The 27288-nt window shown below is 40.9% G+C and overlaps 2 protein-coding genes across 2 annotated transcripts; both read left to right on the top strand.

Moving 5' to 3' along the window:
- Window positions 1-1726: 1726 nt before the first annotated feature.
- On the top strand, window positions 1727-18054 carry L3HYPDH (trans-L-3-hydroxyproline dehydratase). The gene is made up of 5 exons (XM_029285648.1): window positions 1727-2249; window positions 4889-5058; window positions 5791-5913; window positions 16572-16709; window positions 17182-18054. Exons 1-5 carry the CDS (start codon window positions 1727-1729, stop codon window positions 17305-17307), a joined length of 1080 nt encoding a protein of 359 aa, XP_029141481.1. The 3' UTR covers window positions 17308-18054.
- A 1548-nt stretch (window positions 18055-19602) lies between these two features.
- Window positions 19603-20922, top strand: GPR135 (G protein-coupled receptor 135). The gene has a single exon (XM_015823816.1). It carries the CDS (start codon window positions 19603-19605, stop codon window positions 20920-20922), a length of 1320 nt encoding a protein of 439 aa, XP_015679302.1.
- Window positions 20923-27288: the final 6366 nt, after the last annotated feature.

Raw genomic sequence — 27288 nt, forward strand, 5'->3', positions numbered from 1 at the left:
TATTATTTGTGTTCCGCCTCCCAGGTCATGTGACGATGTTCACTTCCTGCGCAGGAGGGAACTTAATCCTGGAGGACGGAAATGCCGAGCCAAGATGCAGAAGTCTTTTTGCCCGTAGAGCTAGAAATAATAAAGACGCACTCCCTTAAATATATGAAACATCTGGAAAATCAACTTCAGCCAATTTTCTCTTTATCTGTAAAATTTACCCTGGTGAAGTAAGAATATTTGAAAGAGTTTGTAAACTAGTCTAGCCTAGTCTAATCTATTAATCTAATTGAGTCTAGTCTATCTATTCAAGTGTAGTCTATCTATGTCTATCTAATTTATATTCCCCGACAATCTATGCCAGCAGCTAGGAATTATGGATGGATATCAGAAAGATGTAGCTTTTGTTGCCATATGTTGTCATATCAGTCAGATCTTTTATTATAATATTATAAAAAATTTCCCATTTATGTGATTTATAAAGGACCTTTGTTATTAGACATGCAACAAGAATTAGGTTTTTTAAATATAAATGTACATTCGGAAGGTGTGCTGCGCTTTTGGGACACTTAGATACACTGGCTTTTTATGGTTTATGCTTCGTGAAAAATGGTTTTTAGGCCAATTATAAATTTTTAAGCATGCATATGCAGAGTGACTTATATCAGAATTACATAACATCTTTATGATTGCTAAACAGGAACTTAATTCCCCCTGTTGGCTTGACACAAAATAATTGTATAAAACAAAATTACTGGGAACTATCTAAATCAATTCCAACATAATATAACAATATAATTTTATCCACAGGATTAAGGAATAACACTGGGAAGCTAAGCGAGCATACTTTACCTAGCCAAATGAGTGCCTATAGGGGGCACTAGGAAGTGATTGCATCATGAGCATCTATAGTTGACAATAGTTCATTAACTTGTTAGATCAACTAACTAGATTATAAAAACAAAATATCAACTCCCAACCAGCAGAGAACAGTAACCAAGCAGGAAAGGACTGGCTGGAACAACCTTTTGGGGATTCCAAGGCGCATTTGCAATGGGTTGAAAGTCCAAAGAGAAGGATGTTATGTGTTATCTGCTCCTGCACCAGGAAACAGTGTGACAATACTGGCAACAGATCAAAGCCGCAACTGCACATCTGCCTTAAGATATGGGCTTGCTTCTCCATTATCCTGCTTTGGTGCAATATCCATAAACCTGGGTGATGAAAACCAGTGCAGTTTTAAAGAAAATGTGAACGTATTTTTAATTAAATAGCTAACATTTGAATTATAACTATATAAAGAACAATGGTTTGACCAAGGCTGGGATCGAGCAAAAAGGATTGCAGTAGTTTTTTTGGAAAGGGAGATTTATAATCTTGGATCACTAGCCCGTTCGCGTTCAGCAACTTTTAAGATGCCTGGAGTTAAAACTCCCAAAATTCCCCAGCTACGTAACCGAGCAGACTCATGCAGTGTTTCTCAACCTTGACAATTTTAAGGCATGTGGACTTCAACTCCCAGAATTCCACAGCCAGCATTGCTGGCTGTGGAATTCTGGGAGTTGAAGTCCACATGCCTTAAAATTGTCAAGGTTGAGAAACACTGGAGCAGAGGGTTTGCCGTTCTCATTCTAATGACGCCCATTCGTGATGCGTCGGTGGGCGGGCCTCGGGATGGGGCGTGGCATTATCTAAAGAGACGATCAGTCGCTGTCGCGGTTAAGAAAAGCCGTTCAAAATGTCCGCGGGCGATCGCGGTGATTGGCTGCCCCCGCGCGAGCCAGGCAGCCCGACCATCCGTACGGTGGAGATGCACGCGGGAGGGGAGCCGCTCCGGGTGGTGGTGCCTGGCGGGCTGGGCCTGCTGGAACCCGGGCCTGAGCTGCCTCTCCTGAGTCGGCGGCGTCGCCTGCTGGACTCCCCGGAGCTGGACGCTGTAAGGCGGCTGCTGATGCACGAACCCCGCGGACACCGCGACATGTACGGCGCCGTGGTGGTGCCCAGCGAGCTGCCCGAAGCCGCCCTCGGAGCCCTCTTCATGCACAACGAGGGAGCGAGCTCCATGTGCGGCCACGCCGTCCTTTGCCTGGGCCGCTTTGCCCTCGACTACGGCCTCTGCCAGCCCTCGCCTTCCCCCGGCGAGACCGCCGTCACCATTCACTGCCCCTGCGGGCCCGTCAAGGCTTTTGCGTCCTGGGACGGGCAGCGCAGTGGAAGCCGCGTTCGTTTCCACAGCGTGCCTGCCTTCGCCGCGGCTACCGGTAGGGATGCGATGGTGCTACTCTGACCAGCTCTTGGACTTAAGCCCGTTTTCCCATCAGGGCAACTTCCAGAAGTAGATGGACTTCAGCTCCCAGCATTCTAGGCAGTAGCCAAGTTGGCTCGGGAATTCTCGGGAATTGGGAGTCCACAGGTGTGGGAGATGCCTGAGCAATGTTAATTTAACTTTTTATCCTTAATTTATCCTTTAAGGGTGTGATGTATTTAAGATTATGTAGCTGTCCATCTCATGTGACTCTAGGCAGCTCACAAGTTAAAACAGCAAAGATACACTTGTATAAATTAAAATATAAAAGCGAAGGAATGTGTCAGCTTAACACAGTGGTTCTCAACCTGTGGGTCGGGACCCCATTTGGGGTCGATCGACCATTTCACTGGGGTCGCCAAGGAAGGCTGCTATTTTTTTTGTCCGCCATTTTTCCCCCTTTTCCGGCGGGTGCCTTACCTCCCTTGGGCTGGGCCAGCTGGTGGTCGGCCTGCTTGCCAGCTACGCCTCAGCCGGCGCAGGGGGTGGAACCACGCATGCGCGGCGCTCCCGGGCAGGGAAAGTCCTCAACTTACGACCGGTTTAGTCCTCAACTTACGACCGGTTTAGTCCTCGACTTACGACCGGTTGGGGTCGCGGCATTAAAAAGGTTGAGAACCACTGCCTTAACAGTTTATAGACAATACAATGCAACCATCGTGCAGGCTCCCCATGTCCCTGGGATCCCCAGGCGTGATGACACAGCCATGTCTTCAGGGGCTTCCAAAGGTCAACAAAGTTAGGGCCAATGTAACCTCATGAGGGATACAGTTCCAGAAGGCAGAACAGCAGAAAAGGCTCTTCTGGGTCCCATTGAATGGAAAACGTCCCTTCTGCCCGATCTGATGGGACAGGTAGATGTAACGGGCTTTATCGGTAATAACCAGCACCTTGCAACCAGAAGCAAACTGGCAACTAATGCAGTTTACGAAGCTGAGGTGTAATGTATACTGATCTTGGAGTGCACATAACTTCCTGCACCATCACATTTTGTACTTGCAGATTCTGGATGCTTTTCAAGGGCAGGCCCATCTAGAATTTGTTAACAATATTTTATCTGGGAAGTGACCAGGGTTTGAGTTTGGGTTTGCTATATTGGTCAAGTCAGACAACAGAAATCTGTTTTTCCTTTTTATGAAGAAAGCAGACATTAAACTCAAATGAAAAGGTGGTGTTTAAAATCTGTAGCGTATAAAATAGCCAGAGAAAGAACTTGATTGTTCCAAATATTAGTCATCTTTCCCAATTTACTAGCTGTATATATTGCCATCACTAGAACTGAGCTAATTTGTCAAATTCAGTTTCTTGGTTTCTATTCGATGTTTCTTAAGTGTGGTCCTAAGATCCCAGAGGGTCTCTCAAAATCCTCTCAAGGATCTGTAGTTAAAATTGTTTGCCATCATTTGTTAAAAAAATAATACAATATCAAATATCCCATCAAACTGTCAAGAGAAATGATAGCATCAGATGTATCAGTTTTAATTTTTAAAAGATAAATATCAATAAATGTAACCTATACTAACAAAAGCCTTTTGGGGTCCTCCATTATTTATAAAAGGTAGAAAAAGTCCTGAGGGAAAATGGTTTAAGAAACACAAGTATAAATGCCTTTATAAGTTATTCTTATACACGGGTGTCAAACTCGATCGTGTCACGTGATGTATCTTGACGTTTTTTTGCCTTTGCAGAGCTGGGGTGGGCATGGCCTTGCGCATGATGTATCCCGCCCGTGGGCTACCAGTTTGACATCCCTGTTTTTATACATAGGTCCTATGGGTTTTTTTCCCTAAAGAATCATAAGAGCTGAACATTGAGAGTAGAATAATATATAATAATAGAATATTTCAAACGTTGGCATCCTTAATTAATCCAATAATTATTTGGTCACAGATATGAATTTTATCTGATATAAAATGGTATAGCTCAGTTGAAAAATTGAAAACTTGCTTTCTGACCTGCATGCTTTTGGTGATTGATAATGTAAATCTATTGTAATTAACCTCTTTTCTGCTATTCCTTAGGCTTTAACTTTGATTCATGGAAGGAATGCTTCTCTGTACTACACTGCTTCTCATGATTACCTTAGTGAGCCTGTACGTTTTGTTTTTAAATTCATGTAAATCCGTGTATTAAATCACTCACAGTTACCCCATGGATGTTGTGTCATTTGATTATAGTTATGTCATTTGATTGTAGTTCCTATAGATCCCCACAGTAATTTTTATTTACTTTCTGATCTTGAAGTTCTGAAGATGAAACGTCTTATATCTCAGTAACAAATTAAAAGTAGTATATAGTATCCTGCCACCAATGTAATTTTCTCTATAAATAAGATTGAATAATGGCACTAATAAGATTGAAACCAGAAAAAGATAACGACACAAGAAGGAAGTATCACTATATTTGGGGAATCTTCAGACATTAGTTGTAAGGGTAGATAAGGAATCTGGATTTCAGATTTTAACACTCTTTTGAGGGAGTTGCCTTAAGAATACATTATTGAACAAAATAAATATAAAACTAATAAACACTGATGATATTTATATAACTATTATCTCTTGTCTCCCTTCCTTTTTGTTTTTACCTGATCATCAGATATAACCATTGATGTTCCTGGCTATGGAAAAGTCCTCCTTGATGTTGGCTATGGGGGTGCTTTCTATGCATTTCTCAGTGCTGAACAATTAGGCCTTGATGTGTGTTCCTCAAAAATTAGGGATCTTGTAGATGCGGCATCTGCAGTAACTGAAGCTGTAAAGGCTCAGGTACATTTAAGATTGTATTGTATTTACTAGCTGAATGCATCATTTTGCAGATCAGTGAGTTATTTGAAATGAAAGGAAAATCTAATTAACCTTTTCAAAATACTGTCAGCAGTCAGAAATAATTTTTCCAGAATAATAATATATAAAATAACTTTGCTTTAAAAACAGATTTCTATACTCTGGCCATTCTGAATAAATGCAGTGTTGGAAATAGGAACAAGTGTAAATTGGGGAATTAGTTATTAGATGCCTGAATCATAACCTTATTTAATTACTAACTCTTGGGGAATGTTGGAAGAAGATTGCTATTGGCATATCAACTTCAGTTCTTTGAATTTTTGTATCGATCAGTCACCCATGAGCAGTGCTTGATTTGATGGCTTTGGATTTAATCTTTCAGAGCTTTTCTTATATAGAGTAATAGATCAAAATTTAAAAGTGTTCCAACAAAAGCTGAACTATGGTATATTCAGTTATAATTCCTCTTCCAGTCTTCTGACTAGATGGTTGCTATATTAATCTTCTGATATCTGATTTCTTTTTTTTTAATACAAATGTAAAACCTGGTTCACAATATTTCCAACTAGTTTTTCATTTAAGAAATTGCAGTGAAATACTCAAATCCGTGTCGGAGTAGGGACATTGATACTATGTGCAGGTCTAATGGAGCAGTCAGATCCTTTTGTTGGTTATATTTTAATAAAAGTCTCTAAAATATTTTGTTTTTTCTAGTTCAAAGTTCACCACCCTCTCATTGAAGAGATGGCTTTCATTTATGGAACTATACTGACAGATGGGAAAGATGAATTTAGTGATGAACCTACAAGTAATATATGTGTATTTGCAGATGCACAGGTAATAAAGCATGCATGAAGAAATATCCTGAGCTATTATCTTTAAAAAGTAGTCCTTAGTTGAATAGCCCTCAGCTGGATCTTTGTCGATCGGAGTCCTGAAATAGCAGGAGTGAAATTATAAGCACCCACCATGACTCTAGTTCCTAGAGTGGGAGAATATGTAGAATCTGCAATATGAAAGGCAGGAAAGCCAGATCTGAATGTCTGCTTTATCCATTAAAAAATCTTTGTCCTAGCTCTTATAAGAGAATAAATGTCTCAGTAGTTTAATTTTAGCTTAAAATCTAACACATGGCTTCAAGAAAACAACCCAGAAGTTACAACAAGAAAGACATCATAGATGTCTGTTATCATGGATGACATTTATTGAAAAAAGGCTCTGATAATTACCATGAAATGGGAAGTGAGATTGGACATACTGCCGAGAAGAGTTGTGATCCTTTAGGATTCTAGAATGAGTACCAAACACAAAACTGTCTAGTGTAAGGATGCATTTAAAAAAAAGGTGTATTGCCATAGTTTTTATAAAACAGTACTGTGAAAAAGAGCTACCTTTTTACCACTTCACTTCAGCCAGTTCCTGGTGATGTTTTTCATTTAACCAAAAAATCAATAAAATACGTGATTTGATTGTGGTTGAATAGCAGTGTAGTTGAACCTAATTATAAGAATTTATCTTCCAAGAATTCTATGCCTGAGTTTATTTCTGCCAAGAAATAAAACTTGTATTGGCAATGTCTTTAAAGAAGAAAGGCAAATTTTGGTTTTAATTAGTCAAGTATTGCCAAAACCTGTTTGGTGTATTGGTTAAGGCACCAGGCTAGACACCAGGAGACTTGAGTTCTAGTCCTGCTTTAGACATACCGGTAAAAGCTGGCTAGGTGACTTTGGGCCAGCTCAAGATGTCAGGCTAAGACAACAAGCTAGTTGGTCAAGCTTTTTTTTCGCAAACAATGGATCAATATTTGGTTGATCCAAAAAAAAAGTAGACTAGTGGGAAAATGCTAAGAAAAAAAAATCCTTTGTAAGAAACTATAATTCCTGAAAATTTAATCAGTTTCAAGTTGCTTTTAAAGGAAAGGCCAGGGATCCCCAACCAAGTGCAACTCCCACCTGATAAGTTCAAAAACCAATGGAGGGAATGTTGTGCGGAGCCTCAGCACTGAACAGCAGAATAAGCTTGGAAAAAGTTGCAGAAGGGCAACGGGCAGCAGGTAAATGGGGAGGCCTGCTCCTCTTTGATCCTGCAGTGAACCCACCTGCCTTCATGTGAATTGCAGCGGTCCCTTGAGACAGAGTAGGTGTGTAGCTAGCCTGTTTAGCTTATGTGTAAGAACTGTAGTACCTGTTTAGGACCAACCAGTGGCTGCCCTACTTCTAGCTGTCTATGGAGATTCTCAGTTATCCAGGTCATGGTTGTCCCAAAGGTGCTTTTTCACGAGGCACCTGGACTTCCTTTTTTCTCTTTAAAGACTTTTTGCTTCTCATCCAAGAAGCTTCAGCTCTGATTGGAATCCTTCCATTCCCTACCATCCAGTCAGAGCTGAAGAAACTTCTTGGATGAGAAGCGAAATGTCTTCAGAGAGAAAAAAGAAAGTCCAATTGCCACGTGAAAAAGCACCTTTGGGACTACTAGCTGGTTTTCCTGCTGGTGTTGAATGAGGCACAGGCTGGACAGGATTATCTGGCGGGCTAAGGGCCTTGAGCATGATGCACTAGCTTTAAATATTGAATTACAACTTCTAAAACCACCCAGCATGATGGTTGGGGTTGACATGCAATATCTAGATCAGGGGTAGGCAACCTTGGCTCTTTTATGACTCGTGGACTTCAACTCCCAGAATTCCTGAGCCAGTCCTGGGAGTTGAAGTCCACGAGTCATAAAAGAGCCAAGGTTGCCTACCCCTGATCTAGAGTGTCACTGATGTCTTCCTTCTGCACAGACTTTATAAAGACGGAATTCTAATTTTCTGGGCACAAAACTTCTTCATATTACTACTGAATAATAAGCTAAAGCCAATATTATTTTAGGGCAGAGTCCTTGGTTTTCTCTGAGCTTGATTGTTATTGTGCAGACATTTCATTAACAACCTAAATAACAACTTCAGTACTAGAGGGAGTGGGGTTTGCTCTGTTTATTTACAGGAAGTTGCCCGCCAGTCTATTCTTGCCCAGTCAGCCTTATTCTAGAATGTTTTATCCCCCAAAACATAATTATTGCCATCATATTTAATTGGAATGGTGAATTCCAAAGGAAAGTGTGAAGATGAAAGTGAATAAGCAAAGATATGAATATAATTGTTGATTTATATAAAGGAACAATGAACAAAAATACAGCAGGTCATATATTTCTAAAATAGGTTGATCGAAGTCCTACAGGATCAGGTGTGACTGCTCGCATTGCCTTACAATACCATAAAGGATTAATTCAGCTGACCCAGACCAGGACCTTCAGAAGCAGTTCAACTGGTTCCTTGTTTACTGGAAAAGCAATAAAGGTAAATACCAAATTTTTCTTTTGAGGAATGGGGAGGAATGGGGAGGAATGGGGAGGAGTTTGTGTATGTTATTTTTTAGAAAATATGGTATTAGTTGACTGAAAGAGTTGCTTTTCCTTGGGTAGCATTGAAGTGGACTCAAAATATACCTCAGGGGGAGGAAGTAGTTATCTAGTATTAAGAGCAATGATTTTGAAGGACCAGTGCAAGATTCCCAACTTGGATTTTTTTTCCCAGTGCAGCCCAATACAATTTTTAACATTCAGAGAATATGAAACAATAGGAAGTTAAAGAAAAAATATTGATGCTGTTCTGGTTGCATAACATTCGGAATTGTCCAGTGTTGAGAATATGTTTTTAATTATCACTTAATTTTTCATTCTGGGTATATACTGTATGTCTCCTCACATGTTTGTTATTTGCAAAAGCTTATAGATTGTATTGCTGAACTAATGAGCAGATTTATTTTTTTAATCTGAAACACTTGTTTTTCCAATCCAGGAAACAAAATGTGGCGATCACAATGCTGTTATAGTAGAAGTCTCAGGAGAATCTTTTTATACCGGAACGTCAACATTCACTCTTGAAAAAAATGATCCACTGAAATATGGTTTCTTTCTCAAGTAATTGCTTTTTTAATGACTGATGAAAAAGATGCATTTTTGTTTAGTTTTGATTATTGTATTGGCCTTCATTTCTTACTGATAATTAATATAAATAATTATAAGAACACAGTGTAGCCAAAGCTAAGCATTTTCATATCTACTACAAAATCTTTGGTTGGTCAACAGGAACACGATGGCAGGATGGTAAGTCATAGATATTTTTTCTTGATATCTGAAAAACCTTGTAGGGGACAAATAGGAAATTAGAATAATTTATAATGAATTAATAAACGTATGATAGCAAAATGCTGTAAGTAATAATAAATTAGAATTGCATTAGTAGTTAGATATTTAAAAACAGTTTACAAAGAAGTTGATCAAGGATTTCTGAAGATAACTACTTTTTCGCTGACAGTTGAAATGTGGGAATTTTTTTGCTAGACGTTTTGTGTGTATGTGGGGGAAGGATACCTATTCTTTGAATTACATTATGGATATCAATTATAGTGGTTAACATTTGTTAAAAAATGAGTCTTAAAGGCCTTTACTGGGAATATAACTGATTAAGTTCACTGTGATTCAATGCTGAGTAACCATGCAGAATTAAACAGTTTGTTTTCCCCCTTGTTTATGAAACAAGTTGTTTTATCTGATTTTGACCTTTTCTTACATGGCTGTACAACTATCCATGTTGGATAGGCAAAACAATTACCTTCTTAAAATTGAGTATACTGTAAAGATTGATGGCCAACACATGGATTTATTAAATAAAGTGCAAATGAAAAGGTAATTTTTTGTTATATTTTAAGTACATACTGCTATTAACCCACCCATTTGTACCTTAAAAATCTGCCAGATCCTGATTCGAGCCCAGCCATGTATTGCAATGGAAGTAGGGAAGCTGAATTATCCCAGATGTGGCCGAACATCCATTTCCAACATCTCTCAGTGCTGGCCATCTTGGCTGAGTTGCTGGGAAGTTGTAATTCATCTGGAGAGCCAGAACCTCTCTCCCTGAACCAAGGTGTATCAGACCAGGCAAGGATGCTAAGACCACTCCAGTGCTACAGTGTAGTGGATGAGGAAACCCAATGAAGAATTTTAGATGTGATTGTTATTACTATTCTGGTTTTTTTAATATATTTTTTAAAATGGTCACTGAGAAACTTAATGTATAGACCAGTGTTTCTCAACCTTGACAATTTTAAGGCATGTGGACTTCAACTCCCAGAATTCCACAGCCAGCAATGCTGGCTGTGGAATTCTGGGAGTTGAAGTCCACATGCCTTAAAATTGTCAAGGTTGAGAAACACTGGTATAGACCAATAGTTTCAGATTTTGCAAAGTTAAGAAAAGCCGCAGCTACTGAAATCCCGTCTTCTATGCATTTGTTCAGTCACTCCAACAAGAATGGGTTGGTTCTTCTGTTCCAACAGATTCTTTTTTCATGTTCTGAGAAACTGAACTGGGGGTAACGTGGGAAAAAGTAATTGCCGTAATTTTGCTAACTCTTGGGGCCAGCAGAGACGGTGTCTCTTGAGTTTTTGATTGGTGGCTTGTAAAACATTTAAAGGGGCCACTTGCAGCCCTGTCAGGTCGCCAGTCAGACCTCAGGATGAAGGGGAAAAGGTTGAAAATGGGGGGGCGGGAGGAGCTGCGGCATTGTTTTCTCCCCTGAGCAACCGTCGGATGGAAAATAACATGGTTTCCCCGGGCAACCGTCTGCAGAAACGTCAGCGGCCTTGAACGTCTCCTGCTCCGCAATTCAGCGCACCACCCGGGTGGTTTCCGTGTCTCCCCCGCCGAGTCCGGGCTGGCTGAGCGGGGGAACCAGCAGCTNGACCAAAACCTGCTGCAACCACCTAGCAGACGGGGCGAATAAAAACCAAACCCCCCCCCCCCACCCATGCTGCCAATCCTCAACAGAAATGCTCACAACAATGAAAACCTCGGAGAGGAAGAAGAGCGCCACTGGGCGGGCAGGCAGGTGTCTTGCTTGGCTGTGGCTTGGGGGCACTTTTTTCAGTGCCATTGTAACTTCGAACAGCCACTAAGTGAACTGTTGTAAGTCGAGGACTACCTGTAATTTATCACTTTTTCCTTTTTTTTTTTTTTTTGGTCATCAAGTTTTTGACACCTTGCTAGGCGACTGGTGGTACTCGGATACTGCCATATCCTAAAAGTGGTACAATGGGTGAAAAGGTTGAAAAGCCCTGTTATAGACAATACAATGCAACCATCTTGCAGGCTCCCCATGTCCCTGGGATCCCCAGGCGTGATGACACAGCCATGTCTTCAGGGGCTTCCAAAGGTCAACAAAGTTGGGGCCAATGTAACCTCATGAGGGATACAGTTCCAGAAGGCAGGACAGCAGAAAAGGCTCTTCTGGGTCCCATTGAATGGAAAACATTCCTTCTGCCCGATCTGATGGGACAGGTAGATGTAACGGGCTTTATCGGTAATAACCAGCACCTTGCAACCAGAAGCAAACTGGCAACTAATGCAGTTTACGAGGTGTAATGTATACTGATCTTGGAGTGCACATAACTTCCTGCACCATCACATTTTGTACTCGCAGATTCTGGATGCTTTTCAAGGGCAGGCCCATCTAGAATATGTTAACAATATTTTATCTGGGAAGTGACCAAGGTTTGAGTTTGGGTTTGCTATATTGGTCAAGTCAGACAACAGAAATTACTGTTTTTCCTTTTTATGAAGAAAGCAGACATTAAACTAAAATGAAAAGGTGGTGTTTAAAATCTGTAGCGTATAAAATAGCTAGAGAAAGAACTTGATTGTTCCAAATATTAGTCATATTTCCCAATTTACCAGCTGTATATATTGCCATCACTAGAACTGAGCTAATTTGTCAAATTCAGTTTCTTGGTTTCTATTCGGTGTTTCTTAAGTGTGGTCCTAAGATCCCAGAAGGTCTCCCAAAATCCTCTCAGGGATCTGCAGTTAAAATGGTTTGCCATCATTTGTTAAAAAAATAATACAATATCAAATATCCCATCAAACTGTCAAGAGAAATGATAGCATCAGATGTATCAATTTTAATTTTTAAAAGATAAATATCAATAAATGTAACCTATACTAACAAAAGCCTTTTGGGGTCCTCCATTATTTATAAAAGGTAGAAAAAGTCCTGAGGGAAAATGGTTTAAGAAACACAAGTATAAATACCTTTATAAGTTATTCTTATACACGGGTGTCAAACTCGATCGCGTCATGTGATGTATCTTGACGTTTTTTTGCCTTTGCAGAGCTGGGGTGGGCATGGCCTTGCGCATGATGTATCCCGTCCGCGGGCCGCCAGTTTGACATCCCTGTTTTTATACATAGGTCCTATGGGTTTTTTCCCTAAAGAATCATAAGAACTGAACATTGAGAGTAGAATAATATATAATAATAGAATATTTCAAACGTTGGCATCCTTAATTAATCTAATAATTATTTGGTCACAGATATGAATTTTATCTGATATAAAATGGTATAGCTCAGTTGGAAAATTGAAAACTTGCTTTCTGACCTGCATACTTTTGGTGATTGATAATGTAAATCTATTGTAATTAACCTCTTTTCTGCTATTCCTTAGGCTTTAACTTTGATTCATGGAAGGAATGCTTCTCTGTACTACACTGCTTCTCATGATTACCTTAGTGAGCCTGTACGTTTTGTTTTTAAATTCATGTAAATCCGTGTATTAATCAAATCACTCACAGTTACCCCATGTATGTTGTGTCATTTGATTATAGTTATGTCATTTGATTGTAGTTCCTATAGATCACCACAGTAATTTTTATTTACTTTCTGATCTTGAAGTTCTGAAGATGAAAAGTCTTATATCTCAATAACAAATTAAAAGTAGTATATAGTATCCTGCCACTAATGTAATTTTCTCTATAAATAAGATTGAATAATGGCACTAATAAGATTGAAACCAGAAAAAGATAACGACACAAGAAGGAAGTATCACTATATTTGGGGAATCTTCAGACATTAGTTGTAAGGGTAGATAAAGAATCTGGATTTCAGATTTTAACATTCTTTTGAGGGAGTTGCCTTAAGAATACATTATTGAACAAAATAAATATAAAACTAATAAACACTGATGATATTGATATAACTTTTATCTCTTGTCTCCCTTCCTTTTTGTTTTTACCTGATCGTCAGATATAACCATTGATGTTCCTGGCTATGGAAAAGTCCTCCTTGATGTTGGCTATGGGGGTGCTTTCTATGCATTTCTCAGTGCTGAACAATTAGGCCTTGATGTATGTTCCTCAAAAATTAGGGATCTTGTAGATGCAGCATCTGCAGTAACTAAAGCTGTAAAGGCTCAGGTACATTTAACATTGTATTGTATTTACTAGCTAAATGCATCATTTTGCAGATCAGTGAGTTATTTGAAATGAAAGGAAAATCTAATTAACCTTTTCAAAATACTGTCAGCAGTCAGAAATAATTTTTCCAGAATAATAATATATCAAATAACTTTGCTTTGCAAACAGATTTCTATACTCTGGCCATTCTGAATAAATGCAGTGTTGGAAATAGGAACAAGTGTAAATTGAGGAATTAGTTATTAGATGCCTGAATCATAACCTTATTTAATTACTAACTCTTGGGGAATGTTGGAAGAAGATTGCTATTGGCATATCAGCTTCAGTTCTTCGAATTTTTGTATTGATCAGTCACCCATGAGCAGTGCTTGATTTGATGCTTTGGATTTAATCTTTCAGAGCTTTTCTTATATAGAGTAATAGATCAAAATTTAAAAGTGTTCCAACAAAAGCTGAACTATGGTATATTCAGTTATAATTCCTCTTCCAGTCTTCTGACTAGATGGTTGCTATATTAATCTTCTGATATCTGATTTCTTTTTTTTAATACAAATGTAAAACCTGGTTCACAATATTTCCAACTAGTTTTTCATTTAAGAAATTGCAGTGAAATACTCAAATCCGTGTCAAAGTAGGGACATTGATACTATGTGCAGGTCTAATGGAGCAGTCAGATCCTTTCGTTGGTTATATTTTAATAAAAGTCTCCAAAATATTTTGTTTTTTCTAGTTCAAAGTTCACCACCCTCTTATTGAAGAGATGGCTTTCATTTATGGAACTATACTAACAGATGGAAAAGATGAATTTAGTGATGAACCTACAAGTAATATATGTGTATTTGCAGATGCACAGGTAATAAAGCATGCATGAAGAAATATCCTGAGCTATTACCTTTAAAAAGTAGTCCTTAGTTGAATAGCCCTCAGCTGGATCTTTGTCGATTGGAGTCCTGAAATAGCAGGGGCGAAATTATAAGCACCCACCATGACTCTTTCTAGAGTGGGAGAATATGTAGAATCTGCAATATGAAAGGCAGGAAAGCCAGATCTGAATGTCTGCTTTATCCATTAAAAAATCTATTTGTCCTAGCTCTTATAAGAGAATAAATGTCTCAGTAGTTTAATTTTAGCTTAAAATCTAACACATGGTTTCAAGAAAACAACCCAGAAGTTACAACAAGAAAGACATCATAGATGTCTGTTATCATGGATGACATTTATTGAAAAAAGGCTCTGATAATTACCATGAAATGGGAAGTGAGATTGGACATATTGCTGAGAAGAGTTGTGATCCTTCAGGAATCTAGAATGAGTACCAAACACAAAACTGTCTAGTATAAGAATGCATTAAAAAAAAGGTGTATTGCCATAGCTTTTATAAAACAGTACTGTGAAAAAGAGCTACCTTTTTACCACTTCACTTCAGCCAGTTCCTGGTGATGTTTTTCATTTAACCAAAAAATCAATAAAATACGTGATTTGATTGTGGTTGAATAGCAGTGTAGTTGAACTTAATTATAAGAATTTATCTTCCAAGAATTCTATGCCTGAGTTTATTTCTGCCAAGAAATAAAACTTGTATTGGCAATGTCTTTAAAGAAGAAAGGCAAATTTTGGTTTTAATTAGTCAAGTATTGCCAAAACCTGTTTGGTGTATTGGTTAAGGCACCAGGCTAGACACCAGGAGACTGAGTTCTAGTCCTGCTTTAGACATACCGGTAAAAGCTGGCTAGGTGACTTTGGGCCAGCTCAAGATGTCAAGCTAAGACAACAAGCTAGTTGGTCAAGCTTTTTTTTCGCAAACAATGGATCAATATTTGGTTGATCCCCCAAAAAAGTAGACTAGTGGGAAAATGCTAAGAAAAAAAAATCATTTGTAAGAAACTATAATTCCTGAAAGTTTAATCAGTTTCAAGTTGCTTTTAAAGGAAAGGCCAGGGATCCCCAACCAAGTGCAACTCCCACCTGATAAGTTCAAAAACCAATGGAGGGAATGTTGTGCGGAGCCTCAGCACTGAACAGCAGAATAAGCTTGGAAAAAGTTGCAGAAGGGCAATGGGCAGCAGATAAATGGGGAGGCCTGCTCCTCTTTGATCCTGCAGTGAACCCACCTGCCTTCATGTGAATTGCAGCGGTCCCTTGAGACAGAGTAGGTGGTGTAGCCTGTTTAGCTTATGTGTAAGAACTGTAGTACCTGTTTAGGACCAACCAGTGGCTGCCCTACTTCTAGCTGTCTATGGAAATTCTCAGTTATCCAGGTCATGGTTGTCCCGAAGGTCCTTTTTCAAGAGGCAACTGGACTTCCTTTTTTCTCTTTAAAGACTTTTTGCTTCTCATCCAAGAAGCTTCAGCTCTGATTGGAATCCTTCCATTCCATCCAGTCAGAGCTGAAGAAACTTCTTGGATGAGAAGCGAAATGTCTTCAAAGAGAAAAAAGAAAGTCCAATTGCCACGTGAAAAAGCACCTTTGGGACTACTAGCTGGTTTTCCTGCTGCTGTTGAATGAGGCACAGGCTGGACAGGATTATCTGGCAGGCTAAGGGCCTTGAGCATGATGCACTAGCTTTAAATATTGAATTACAACTTCTAAAACCACCCAGCATGATGGTTGGGGTTGACATGCAATATCTAGATCAGGGGTAGGCAACCTTGGCTCTTTTATGACTTGTGGACTTCAACTCCCAGAATAGCTGGCTCAGGAATTCTGGGAGTTGAAGTCCACGAGTCATAAAAGAGCCAAGGTTGCCTACCTCTGATCTAGAGTGTCACTGATGTCTTCCTTCTGCACAGACTTTATAAAGACGGAATTCTAATTTTCTGGGCACAAAACCTCTTCATATTACTACTGCATAATAAGCTAAAGTCAATATTATTTTAGGGCAGAGTCCTTGGTGTTCTCTGAGCTTGATTGTTATTGTGCAGACATTTCACTAACAACCTAGATAACAACTTCAGTACTAGAGGGAGTGGGGTTTGCTCTGTTTATTTACAGGAAGCTGCCCGCCAGTCTATTCTTGCCCAGTCAGCCTTATTCTAGAATGTTTTATCCCCCAAAACATAATTATTGCCATCATATTTAATTGGAACGGTGAATTCCAAAGGAAAGTGTGAAGATGAAAATGAATAAGCAAAGATATGAATATAATTGATGATTTATATAAAGGAACAATGAACAAAAATACAGCAGGTCATATATTTCTAAAATAGGTTGATCGAAGTCCTACAGGATCAGGTGTAACTGCTCGCATTGCCTTACAATACCATAAAGGATTAATTCAGCTGACCCAGACCAGGACCTTCAGAAGCAGTTCAACTGGTTCCTTGTTTACTGGAAAAGCAATAAAGGTAAATACCAAACTTTTCTTTTGAGGAATGGGGAGGAGTTTGTGTATGTTATTTTTTAGAAAATATGGTATTAGTTGACTGAAAGAGTGCTTTTCCTTGGGTAGCATTGAAATGGACTCAAAATATACCTCAGGGGGAGGAAGTAGTTATCTAGTATTAAGAGCAATGATTTTGAAGGACCAGTGCAAGATTCCCAACTTGGATTTTTTTCCCCAGTGCAGCCCAATACAATTTTTAACATTCAGAGAATATGAAACAATAGGAAGTTAAAGAAAAAATATTGATGCTGTTCTGGTCGCATAACATTCAGAATTGTCCAGTGTTGAGAATATGTTTTTAATTATCACTTAATTTTTCATTCTGTGTATATACTGTATGTCTCCTCATATGTTTGTTATTTGCAAAAGCTTATAGATTGTATTACTGAACTAATGAGCAGATTTATTTTTTTAATCTTGTTTTTCCAATCCAGGAAACAAAATGTGGCGATCACAATGCTGTTATAGTAGAAGTCTCAGGAGAATCTTTTTATACCGGAACGTCAACATTCACTCTTGAAAAAAATGATCCACTGAAATATGGTTTCTTTCTCAAGTAATTGCTTTTTTAATGACTCTGATGAAAAAGATGCATTTTTGTTTAGTTTTGATTATTGTATTGGCTTTCATTTCTTACTGATAATTAATAAATAATTATAAGAACACAGTGTAGCCAAAGTTAAGCATTTTCATATCTACTACAAAATCTTTGGTTGGTCAACAGGAACACGATGGCAGGATGGTAAGTCATAAATATTTTTTCTTGACATGTGAAAAACCTTGTAGGGGACAAATAGGAAATTAGAATAATTTATAATGAATTAATAAACGTATGATAGCAAAATGCTGTAAGTAATAATAAATTAGAATTGCATTAGTAGTTAGATATTTAAAAACAGCTTACAAAGAAGTTGATCAAGGATTTCTGAGGATAACTACTTTTTCACTGACAGTTGAAATGTGGGAATTTTTTTGCTAGACGTTTTGTGTGTATGTTGGGGAAGGATACCTATTCTTTGAATTACATTATGGATATCAATTATAGTGGTTAACATTTGTTAAAAAATGAAAGTCTTAAAGGCCTTTACTGGGAATATAACTGATTAAGTTCACTGTGATTCAATGCTGAGTAACCATGCAGAATTAAACAGTTTGTTTTCCCCCTTGTTTATGAAACAAGTTGTTTTATCTGATTTTGACCTTTTCTTACATGGCTGTACAACTATCCATGTTGGATAGGCAAAACAATTACCTTCTTAAAATTGAGTATACTGTAAAGATTGATGGCCAACACATGGATTTATTAAATAAAGTGCAAATGAAAAGGTAATTTTTGTTATATTTTAAGTACATACTGCTATTAACCCACCCATTTGTACCTTAAAAATCTGCCAGATCCTGATTCGAGCCCAGCCATGTATTGCAATGGAAGTAGGGAAGCTGAATTATCCCAGATGTGGCCGAACATCCATTTCCAACATCTCTCAGTGCTGGCCATCTTGGCTGAGTTGCTGGGAAGTTGTAATTCATCTGGAGAGCCAGAACCTAATCCTGAACCAAGGTGTATCAGACCAGGCAAGGATGCTAAGACCACTCCAGTGCTACAGTGTAGTGGATGAGGAAACCCAATGAAGAATTTTAGATGTGATTGTTACTACTATTCTGGTTTTTTTTAATATATTTTTTAAAATGGTCACTGAGAAACTTAATGTATAGACCAGTGTTTCTCAACCTTGACAATTTTAAGGCATGTGGACTTCAACTCCCAGAATTCCACAGCCAGCAATGCTGGCTGTGGAATTCTGGGAGCCGAAGTCCACATGCCTTAAAATTGTCAAGGTTGAGAAACACTGGTATAGACCAATAGTTTCAGATTTTGCAAAGTTAAGAAAAGCCGCAGCTACTGAAATCCCGTCTTCTATGCATTTGTTCAGTCACTCCAACAAGAATGGGTTGGTTCTTCTGTTCCAACAGATTCTTTTTTCATGTTCTGAGAAACTGAACTGGGGGTAACGTGGGAAAAAGTAATTGCCGTAATTTTGCTAACTCTTGGGGCCAGCAGAGACGGTGTCTCTTGAGTTTTTGATCGGTGGCTTGTAAAACATTTAAAGGGGCCACTTGCAGCCCTGTCAGGTCGCCAGACAGACCTCAGGATAAAGTGGGAAAGATGAAAATGGGGGGCGGGGGCGGGAGGAGCTGCGGCATTGTTTTCTCCCCTGAGCAACCGTCGGATGGAAAATAACATGGTTTCCCCGGGCAACCGTCTGCAGAAACGTCAGCGGCCTTGAACGTCTCCTGCTCCGCAATTCAGCGCACCACCCGGGTGGTTTCCGTGTCTCCCCCGCCGAGTCCGGGCTGGCTGAGCGGGGGAACCAGCAGCTCGGCAAAGGCACCAGCGAAAGCTAAGCACCCCCAGCGCTCTCGCTCGCCGGTTCCACCCCCATCCTCCGCCGCCTCTCCGCAGAAGCAGCCTGCCCGGGAAGGAGCGCGCGTCCCCGGCTGGAGAGCGCAGGCGGCGACCCAAAGCATCCCCGTGTAGTTCCGCTTGCCTTCCAGGTTGCCGCGAGAGGCGCGCAGGGTCGAAGCGTGGTCCGCGAGGAAGCGGGGCGCTTTCCCCCAGCTGTTGCGCCGCCGTTCTCGGAGCCGCCCCTTCCCCGGCCAGCCGACTTCTCCGTCCACAAAATGCAGCGGGAACCCAGCCTTCCAGGGCTCAGCGAGGCCGGGGCCACCTAGTCGTGGAAGCCGGCCCCAAACCCTGCGGTGGCCGCTGCTTCCCACCATCCATCCCCTCGGCGCTTTCGGGAAGGGGCTCGCCTTGCTCGGGCTGGGAATGCGCCTTCCTGCGCCAGCTGCCCATGGAGGAGGTGGCCGCGCTGAGCAACGTTTCTGCCGCGCCCGGCAACGGAAGCGCGGGGAGCGGGCAGGGGACGGCGCCCTCGGCACCCGCGGACCTCCAGGAGGCGGCGCGGTGGGGCTGGTCGGGGGCGGCGCTGGCCTCGCAGGGCCTGCTGCTGCTCGCCATCTTCGCGCTTTCCACGCTGGGCAACGGCGCCGTGGTGGTGATCATCGCTCGGCACCGGCAGCTCCGGACAGTTACCAACGCCTTCGTGCTGTCGCTGTCGCTGTCCGAGCTCCTGGATGCCCTTCTGTGCCTGCCCTTGGCCTTCGTCAGCCTCTTCAGCGGGCGCCCACATGGGGCCTGGCTCTTCGGGCGCCGCCTCTGCTTGGCCAGCGCCACCCTCCACGCTGGCTTGGGCATCGCTGCCACCCTGACGATGGCCCTGCTCTCCTTTGACCGCTACTGTGCCATTGTCCGCCAACCACTGCATAAAATGGGCCGCCGAAGAGCCTCGCAGCTCCTGGCTGCTGTGTGGTTGGCCGCCCTGGGCTTCTCAGGGCCTTGGTACCTGCTGGCCCAGGAGGAGGAGGAAGAGGAGGAGCAGCCTGTCGGTTCAGACCCCCCTACCCCCTACCATTGTATGTATGTGCTGCCTTGGGGCTCTTCCCATTTGGGGCCCCCTTATAGTGCAACCTTGATTGTCCTTTGCTACCTGCTGCCCTTCGCCCTCATGTGCTTCTGCCACTACAACATTTGCCGGGCAGTGCGGCTGAGCGAGAGCAGGGTGCGCCCACTCACCACTTATGGGCACCTCCTGCGTTTCTATGGTGAGATGCGCACGGCCACCACTGTTCTAATCATGATTATCTCCATCATCTGCTGCTGGGGCCCTTATTGTATATTAGGCTTGGCTGCTGCAACGGGACACTTCTCCTTTTCCCCCACCGTAGACACTGTGGTAAGCTGGATGGCCTGGGCCAACGGTGCCATTAACCCTCTCATCTATGCCACCCGCAACCCTAACATTTCTCTTCTTCTTGGGCGCAACCGGGAAGGAGGCTATCGGACTCAAAAACCTGTGGCTGCCTATTTGGCGGCTGTTCAGGGTCATCGGCTGGAGAGCAAGAGCCGGGCAGAACGCTATGCCAGCTATGGGCATGGCAACGGCGGCAATGTAAAGAATACTCTGACCTGCTCCAGTCCAGGCACTGGTAGAGAAGTGGCTATGTGGGCTTTTAAGAACCCAGCTGTTCTTTTCTGCCGTGATGCACAACCTGGTTCAGCGTCTGATGTGGGCTTGCCACACAAATCAGGCAATGTTGATACTTGCCTTTGAATCAAAATGGCTACCTGAATTGGAATTAGTTCGTTGGCAAGACCAAGGTTAATCAGATGTATGTTACCTGATGGGGAGAATAACCGAACTTGGAAAATGGGCATGTGAAGCAAAGAGATCAAATTAATGCCTGGTCTTCTGAATCTCACATCTGCTTTTTAGTGGTTTATGGCAGTTTCATTTTTGCTACATATGGTCTCCTTGAGAGCAAAAGTTAAAAGCTATAGGGTTGGATTTGAACATTTACTAGGTGATGATTTAACAATGCTATATGGCTGTATCCATGATATACTGACTTGCACACTAGCCAAGCACATGTTAACCTAGTGTGTTGTGTGAATTAGAAAACTGGATTGAGAAAATCATGGCTTAATATGCTGGGCAAACATAAACTGAGAAATTAGAGATGCCTAATTCCTAGAATAACAAAAAAGAGGTGAATCACTTGAGGAAAGTTGAGCATTGCAGGATCATACTACTAGACTGGATATGTGAAAGAGAATATTACTCATCATTAGGCCTGCTGTCACAAACCTTGTTGAGTAAGCTGGTCTGTTGATGAAATAGCATTTTCGCAGCAATGAAATATCACAGCTTAAGTACAGAAAAAATGACTTCTAAATTTTACTCATTTATAGTGTGCTTTTTTGACAATTTATTGCTAGTGTACCTTCAGAAAATATTTTGTATAGTTAAAAATAAATATGACTATCCACCAAAATTTTGAACACACCGATTAAGGTTCCAGTGATTTCAATAGGAGACATTTGCAGCAGAATTCTGTGTATGTTTCCTCAAAAGCCATTATGTGTATTAATTGTCATTGAAATCAGTGGGGCCCAAAAATTGCTTATGTGGATGATGCCATGTTCAGAGTGCTTTCCTTGAACTCTTGTACTGGCTGATAACAAGTCAGTGTCTGTTGGTCTGTCAGTGTCATCTAAGTCAGATAAATGAATGAATGAATGGAATGAATGAGGGAGGGAGATAATGAATGTTGGACTAATCTCTAAGAGTACATCCAGACCTGTAATGCTGTGATTTTTAAAAACTCGATAAGAAAGCAAATTCCTGTTTGTGACATTTTCAGATTTACTGCACTGTAATTAGTTTGTCTGGAGTGGACCATGAATTTTTTCCATAGAAGCATTTTTTAGCCTTAGTTTTACACAATACAGTATTCATTGTATTGAGGACTTCAGAGTTTCATTGAATGGATGGATATGATTATGAGTATTATCCTTCGAAACCCTCTCCATCTTTTATCCCAGCTAGGTTCATATGCACTGTATTTGATGAAGCTTGCTTAGGCTGATCTGAGGACGCTTACAAGCTATATATACAGGTAATCTGTGACTTACAACCATTCGTTTAGTTAACTACAGCATTGGAAAAATGACTTATGGCCATTTTTTCACACTTAAAACTGTTGCATCATCCCCATGCTTAGTACATGATCAAAATTTGGATGCTTAGCAATTGGTTCATATTTATGACAATTGCCGTGTCCTGGGTGTCACGGGATCCCCTTTAGCAACCTTCTGACAAGCAAAGTCAGTGGGGAAGCTGGATTCATTTAACAACCTTGTTACTAAACAACTGCAGTGATTCACTTAACCAATGTGGCAAGAAAAGTTGTAAAATGGGTCAAAACTCACTTAACTCTTTTGCTTATCAACAGAAATTTTGGCAAAATTGTGGCTGTAAGTCGAGGACTACCTGTAGTTGCTTACTTTTTATGAATTACAGTAAATGTCATAAAATAAACAGTGACTTGAAAAAAACTCTCTGATGTTTGCCTAGTTATTGAGCAAAAGGATCTCACACAGGGTGCCACATACGTACATTTTTTAGCAGAGTTGGGGAATGATGTTGGTTTGACCTGGGTTTTTTTTTGCAGAGAGGTCCTCAGTTCAGCAAATGATTCACTAATCTGCTTCTTCCATTGAGATAAATTAGACAGCTGTTTAAAAAGGTGCCTTGTCAAAAGAATGGAAAAGATTGTATCTATGCAACATTGGAGGCAGGAATTGAGTGGCTACAGGACTCGACACGCAAATAAATCTATAAATGGGTTGTACTTGATCAGTTGTATGCACACAACTCTGCAACTCTTTTTTTCCCCACTGAGTTAAGAGTCTCCTCTTTGGGTAGTTTGTCTGGAAATCAGTTTTACTAAATTGTTTGGAAAAAGAAAACCACTGAAACAAGAAGTTTAAACTAATACAACATTGAAATCTTTCTCTACCTTATTGCTTGAAAGTTCTATTTTGGATTTTTCCTCGTAATGAATTTGAACTTCATTTAAGAAAACCCGCTTAGTTTGGTATTTTCTGTTATGCATCTTTCTATTACGTTTCATGGCTGCCTGAATTTCTTGATCTGAAAGACTGGGTGGAGTTCGTTTTGGTTACATTAGAAGTAAGGTAGGCTGCAAACCCTAGATGGATAATTGTAAAATGAAAGACAAGGTATTCACATATACCCCTTCGGCACACCAAACTCCTCTTATGCCAATAACCACTGTGCTGGTTTGTTCTTTCACAAAGAAATTTTAAAATTAAACCCGCCTTCATCAAAACCAGTCTAGAATGAAGTAGCATAGCAATCTTAGAAACAAACAGGCAAACTTTTATGTATAGCTATTTTTGCCTATCCCACAACTTTTCAGCAGACAATAAGAGTGACTGACAGCCCAGCAATCCTTCCTGAATGATGAAATAATAATTCTGGTTTACTCTGAATAGAAGCATTCTTCCCAGGATTAAAGGGAGATGCCCAGGATTTAAACTGGGATCACCTAGATCAGTGGTGGCGAACCTATGGCACGGGTGCCAGAGGCAGCACTCAGAGTCCTCTCTGTGGGCATGCGCGCCGTCGCTCCAGTCCTAGGCCTTCAGCTGGGTTTATAAAACCTTTTCGCTTTAGGCCTCCGCTGCCGTGTGCAAAAAAAAAAAGGTTCAATCAATCAATCAATTTCAACTTGCGGAGAAAAACAAGATCTTGCAAAGTTGGAATTGATTGATTGAACTTTTTAGTCCCACCAAGTCTGCCATTACCACCGCAGTCACACCCACCCAATGGGCCACACTCACCCAATTGGCCACACCCAGCCAATGGGCCACACCCACCCGGCACCCGACGATGCATAAGTGGGTTTTGGGTTGCAGTTTGGGCACTCGGTCTCTAAAAGGTTCGCCATCACTGGCCTAGATGCATAAATAGTGCTATCTCCAAATGTTTCATGGCTAGCTAGTATCAGAGATTGTTCTTTTACCTGATGGTGGACAAGGAATGAGAGAAAAGCTGTGATGAGTTGATCTTGCTCAATAAACTGCTTGAATCTCTTCTCATTTTCCTGCTACCTTTTATATTCACAAATGAGGATTTGAATGGGAAGTACATTTTCTGCACAAGAATAATCCACAGATGGGCTAGATTTTAACTTCCAGAATCCAACATATCTGAAGGGATTTGAAGGATAGAATGGTTGGAGCAATTGCTTGGGATACCCGCTGCATGATGATTGAGACCATAAGCTATATCATTTTTTGCTCAAGTGCTTATCTTTTGTATAAATGTGGCTTTAGAGTTGGTGTAAATTCCTCAAATGAAAAGAATTGGGAAGGAAAGAAAAGAGGGCCCTGGTCCTTCCATTATTCAAGGGGCAGTCACCTCAAATGTTGGCTTGAGGGTGTGAAGGATAACAACCAATAAGAAGCACAATTTTAATCATCCTTCATATACTTTAGAGATTCATTACATGTGATAATACTATCAAACATCCACATCTGCCTATCCCAGGTCCTTAGGAAGGACTCAATGCATGGATAAAAATGTCAAATCCAATCTGAATATTTGGCTGATTGTGACAAACCATAATAGCCAATACATTATGATATCCTAGGTTTTGGGGAAGAACTTGATGGGTATGAAGGCCAATCACCAGCTAAAGAACTGGCAGTGTGAATTCAGATTGTTATGAACAGATGATAATAATTTAGCAATTTATTAAATATGTATGCCATCCAACTCTCAGTAGCTCTGGGTAGCTGACAACAATCAAAGAAATTACAATAAAAATCAATAAAAGATAAAAGATGGCAAGTGTAACAGGCCAGATGATATAAAGGAAGGGGCTCTCTCCTTTCCTCTCCAAAGGCCTGGATGAAGAGCCAAGTCTTCACTGCTATTCTGGGAAAATGTTCCAGGGAATGCTAGAGCATCTATTTCCAGGGAGACATGCATGTTGAATTGTTGCATAGGATTAGGGAAACAGCATTTCGCTGTCACACAATCTCTTGTTGTTTGTTCTTCTGTTACCTCATCAAATGCTGGGTTGTAAACACTAGGAGGGCAAAGACATTTGCATCACCTCCATTGATGTTGTTATTACTAAAAATAATTGATTATTAAAAGACCCAAATGAACTACAGATAGTCCTCAACTTACAACAGTTCATTTAGTGAGCGTTCGAAGTTACAACTGCACTGAAAAAAAGCGTGACAACTGGTTCATATTTATGACAGTTGCGATGTCCTGGGGTCATGTGATCACCTTTTGCGATTTCCTGACCAGAAAATTGAGGATTCCCCTATATTTCAAAAAGACCAACAGGGCTGAGAGATTGTTGCCTTCCCCAGTAGATGGCAGTGCTGCTTTTGTATAGAAATGGCATGAATCCAAGCCTGCACAACCTTGCTTCCATTAATTTTCCTCTCTCCTCTCTCCATTGGGACACCCAATCTTCCAAGTCTTATTTCAGCCAACCCAGAGGATTCTCCTGAGAAAGTAAAGGAAGTTATGAAGGAAATCAGCTCATTGTTTATATACACCTTTCTCCTTAGCATGGGCTGAAAGAAAAACCTCAAGGACTCCTATGAAAAACCCTAGGGATACATTAAGCAGAGCCTCTTTAGGTTAAATTTACAGAGAGTTGGCAGCTGTTCTGTAAGCAAGCCAGAAAGAAGATCCATTCCCAGGTCGGAGGGCTTCCGAGGCCATATCTGCCTTTTCTTCACTCTCAAGATGAGATGTACCAGGCTTCACTCTGACAATTCCTCTCCTGGCTCTCTTTGCCCTTAATCAGGGCAGCAGGATAGAGTCATTGGCTTCATGCACACTGCACATGAAAAAGGAACGAATTGTTTACACTGCACATCTACCCGGTCAAGCTAGCATTAGAAATCTAGTGCTACAAACATGGCTGAACATACTATTATCTATACTGTATTTGTATTTGTAGAGGATCCAACAGCATCTGCAGCTTTCCTTGACTGACTACTCAAAGACAACTTTGAGTTGTTTTTTTATAACTGCTAGAAACAATTATAATTGCACAGCATTTACAATCCTTTCCACTTGGCACCCACTGGGAATGTGCCTGGTTCAAAAAAGGATTTGAAAGAAGTTCTTGGAGACGTTGTGTGAGTATAAGCACAGCATCCCTCTGTTAACCGGTAAACAGCCCTTCTTTTTCAGACTTTATCATGAGCTTATGAAATATTGTTGCTTCAAAGAATCCACTTAACTCCTAATGTTTTGGTGGTTCATAAAATCATAGACTCATGTTGCAAAGTTATAGAGTTGGAAGGGGCTACCAGGAGCATCCAACCCAATACTCATGTGGAAATCTGGGGAAAAAAAACTACTGCAGAGAGGAATTGTGCTCATGGGAGAGGCAAGGCATCTCTTCCAAATTATGTTGATTATGTGCACAGAAAGCTCTAACACAGAGGTCCCCAACCTTTGGGGCACCAGGGACTGGTTACCTGGTGAGACGTTTTTCTGCAGACCGGAGGGGGGGCGTGCTTTTGTGTGCTGCCTGCATCCCGCGGATGGGACTTTACTTTACTTTACTTTACTTTTATTAAATTTATATCCCGCCCTTCTCCTTGCGGACTCAGGGCGACTTTGCTTGTTTGTGCAGACCACTTGCTGGCAAGCCGTGTCCTGGAGCCGATCCATGGACCAGGGGTTGGAGACTCCTGCTCTTCCCTCAAGAAAAAGAAATTGCTTCTCATCTCCAGTTGAGAGAGACGTTTGGCAGCAGAGAAAGTCTTCCAGAATTTAACAAGGGATCTGGAAGGCATCAACTGGACTTGCCAATGGGACATTGGTGTTTCTTGTGTCTCAGAGAAGAGCATATCTCAGTGGCAGAACATATGCTTTGCTTACACATTTCCAAGTAAATCAGTGGGGGGAAAGCTGCTTGGGATTCTATATAGCCACAGTAAGACTGATCAGCTAGTAAAGGCAGTGACCTATGTCTGTTTTTAAAACAGCTTTCCTTAACCCAGCATTTGCAGATGTATGGGAACCCCAGAATTCTCATACAGTATGGACTACAATAGTTGGGACTTCTAG

This window comes from Protobothrops mucrosquamatus, unplaced genomic scaffold (genome assembly GCF_001527695.2).
Source record: "Protobothrops mucrosquamatus isolate PMUCROS unplaced genomic scaffold, P.Mucros_1.0 scaffold2004, whole genome shotgun sequence".
Classification (NCBI taxonomy): domain Eukaryota; kingdom Metazoa; phylum Chordata; class Lepidosauria; order Squamata; family Viperidae; genus Protobothrops; species Protobothrops mucrosquamatus.

Coding starts and splice junctions, on each gene's coding strand:
- L3HYPDH (XM_029285648.1), top strand. CDS start 1,727: ATGTCCGCGGGCGATCGCGGTGATTGGCTGCCCCCGCGCGAGCCAGGC. Junction 2,250..4,888: donor TGCCTTCGCCGCGGCTACCG/GTAGGGATGCGA, acceptor CCTGATCATCAG/ATATAACCATTGATGTTCCT. Junction 5,914..16,571: donor GTGTATTTGCAGATGCACAG/GTAATAAAGCAT, acceptor TTTCTAAAATAG/GTTGATCGAAGTCCTACAGG.
- GPR135 (XM_015823816.1), top strand. CDS start 19,603: ATGGAGGAGGTGGCCGCGCTGAGCAACGTTTCTGCCGCGCCCGGCAAC.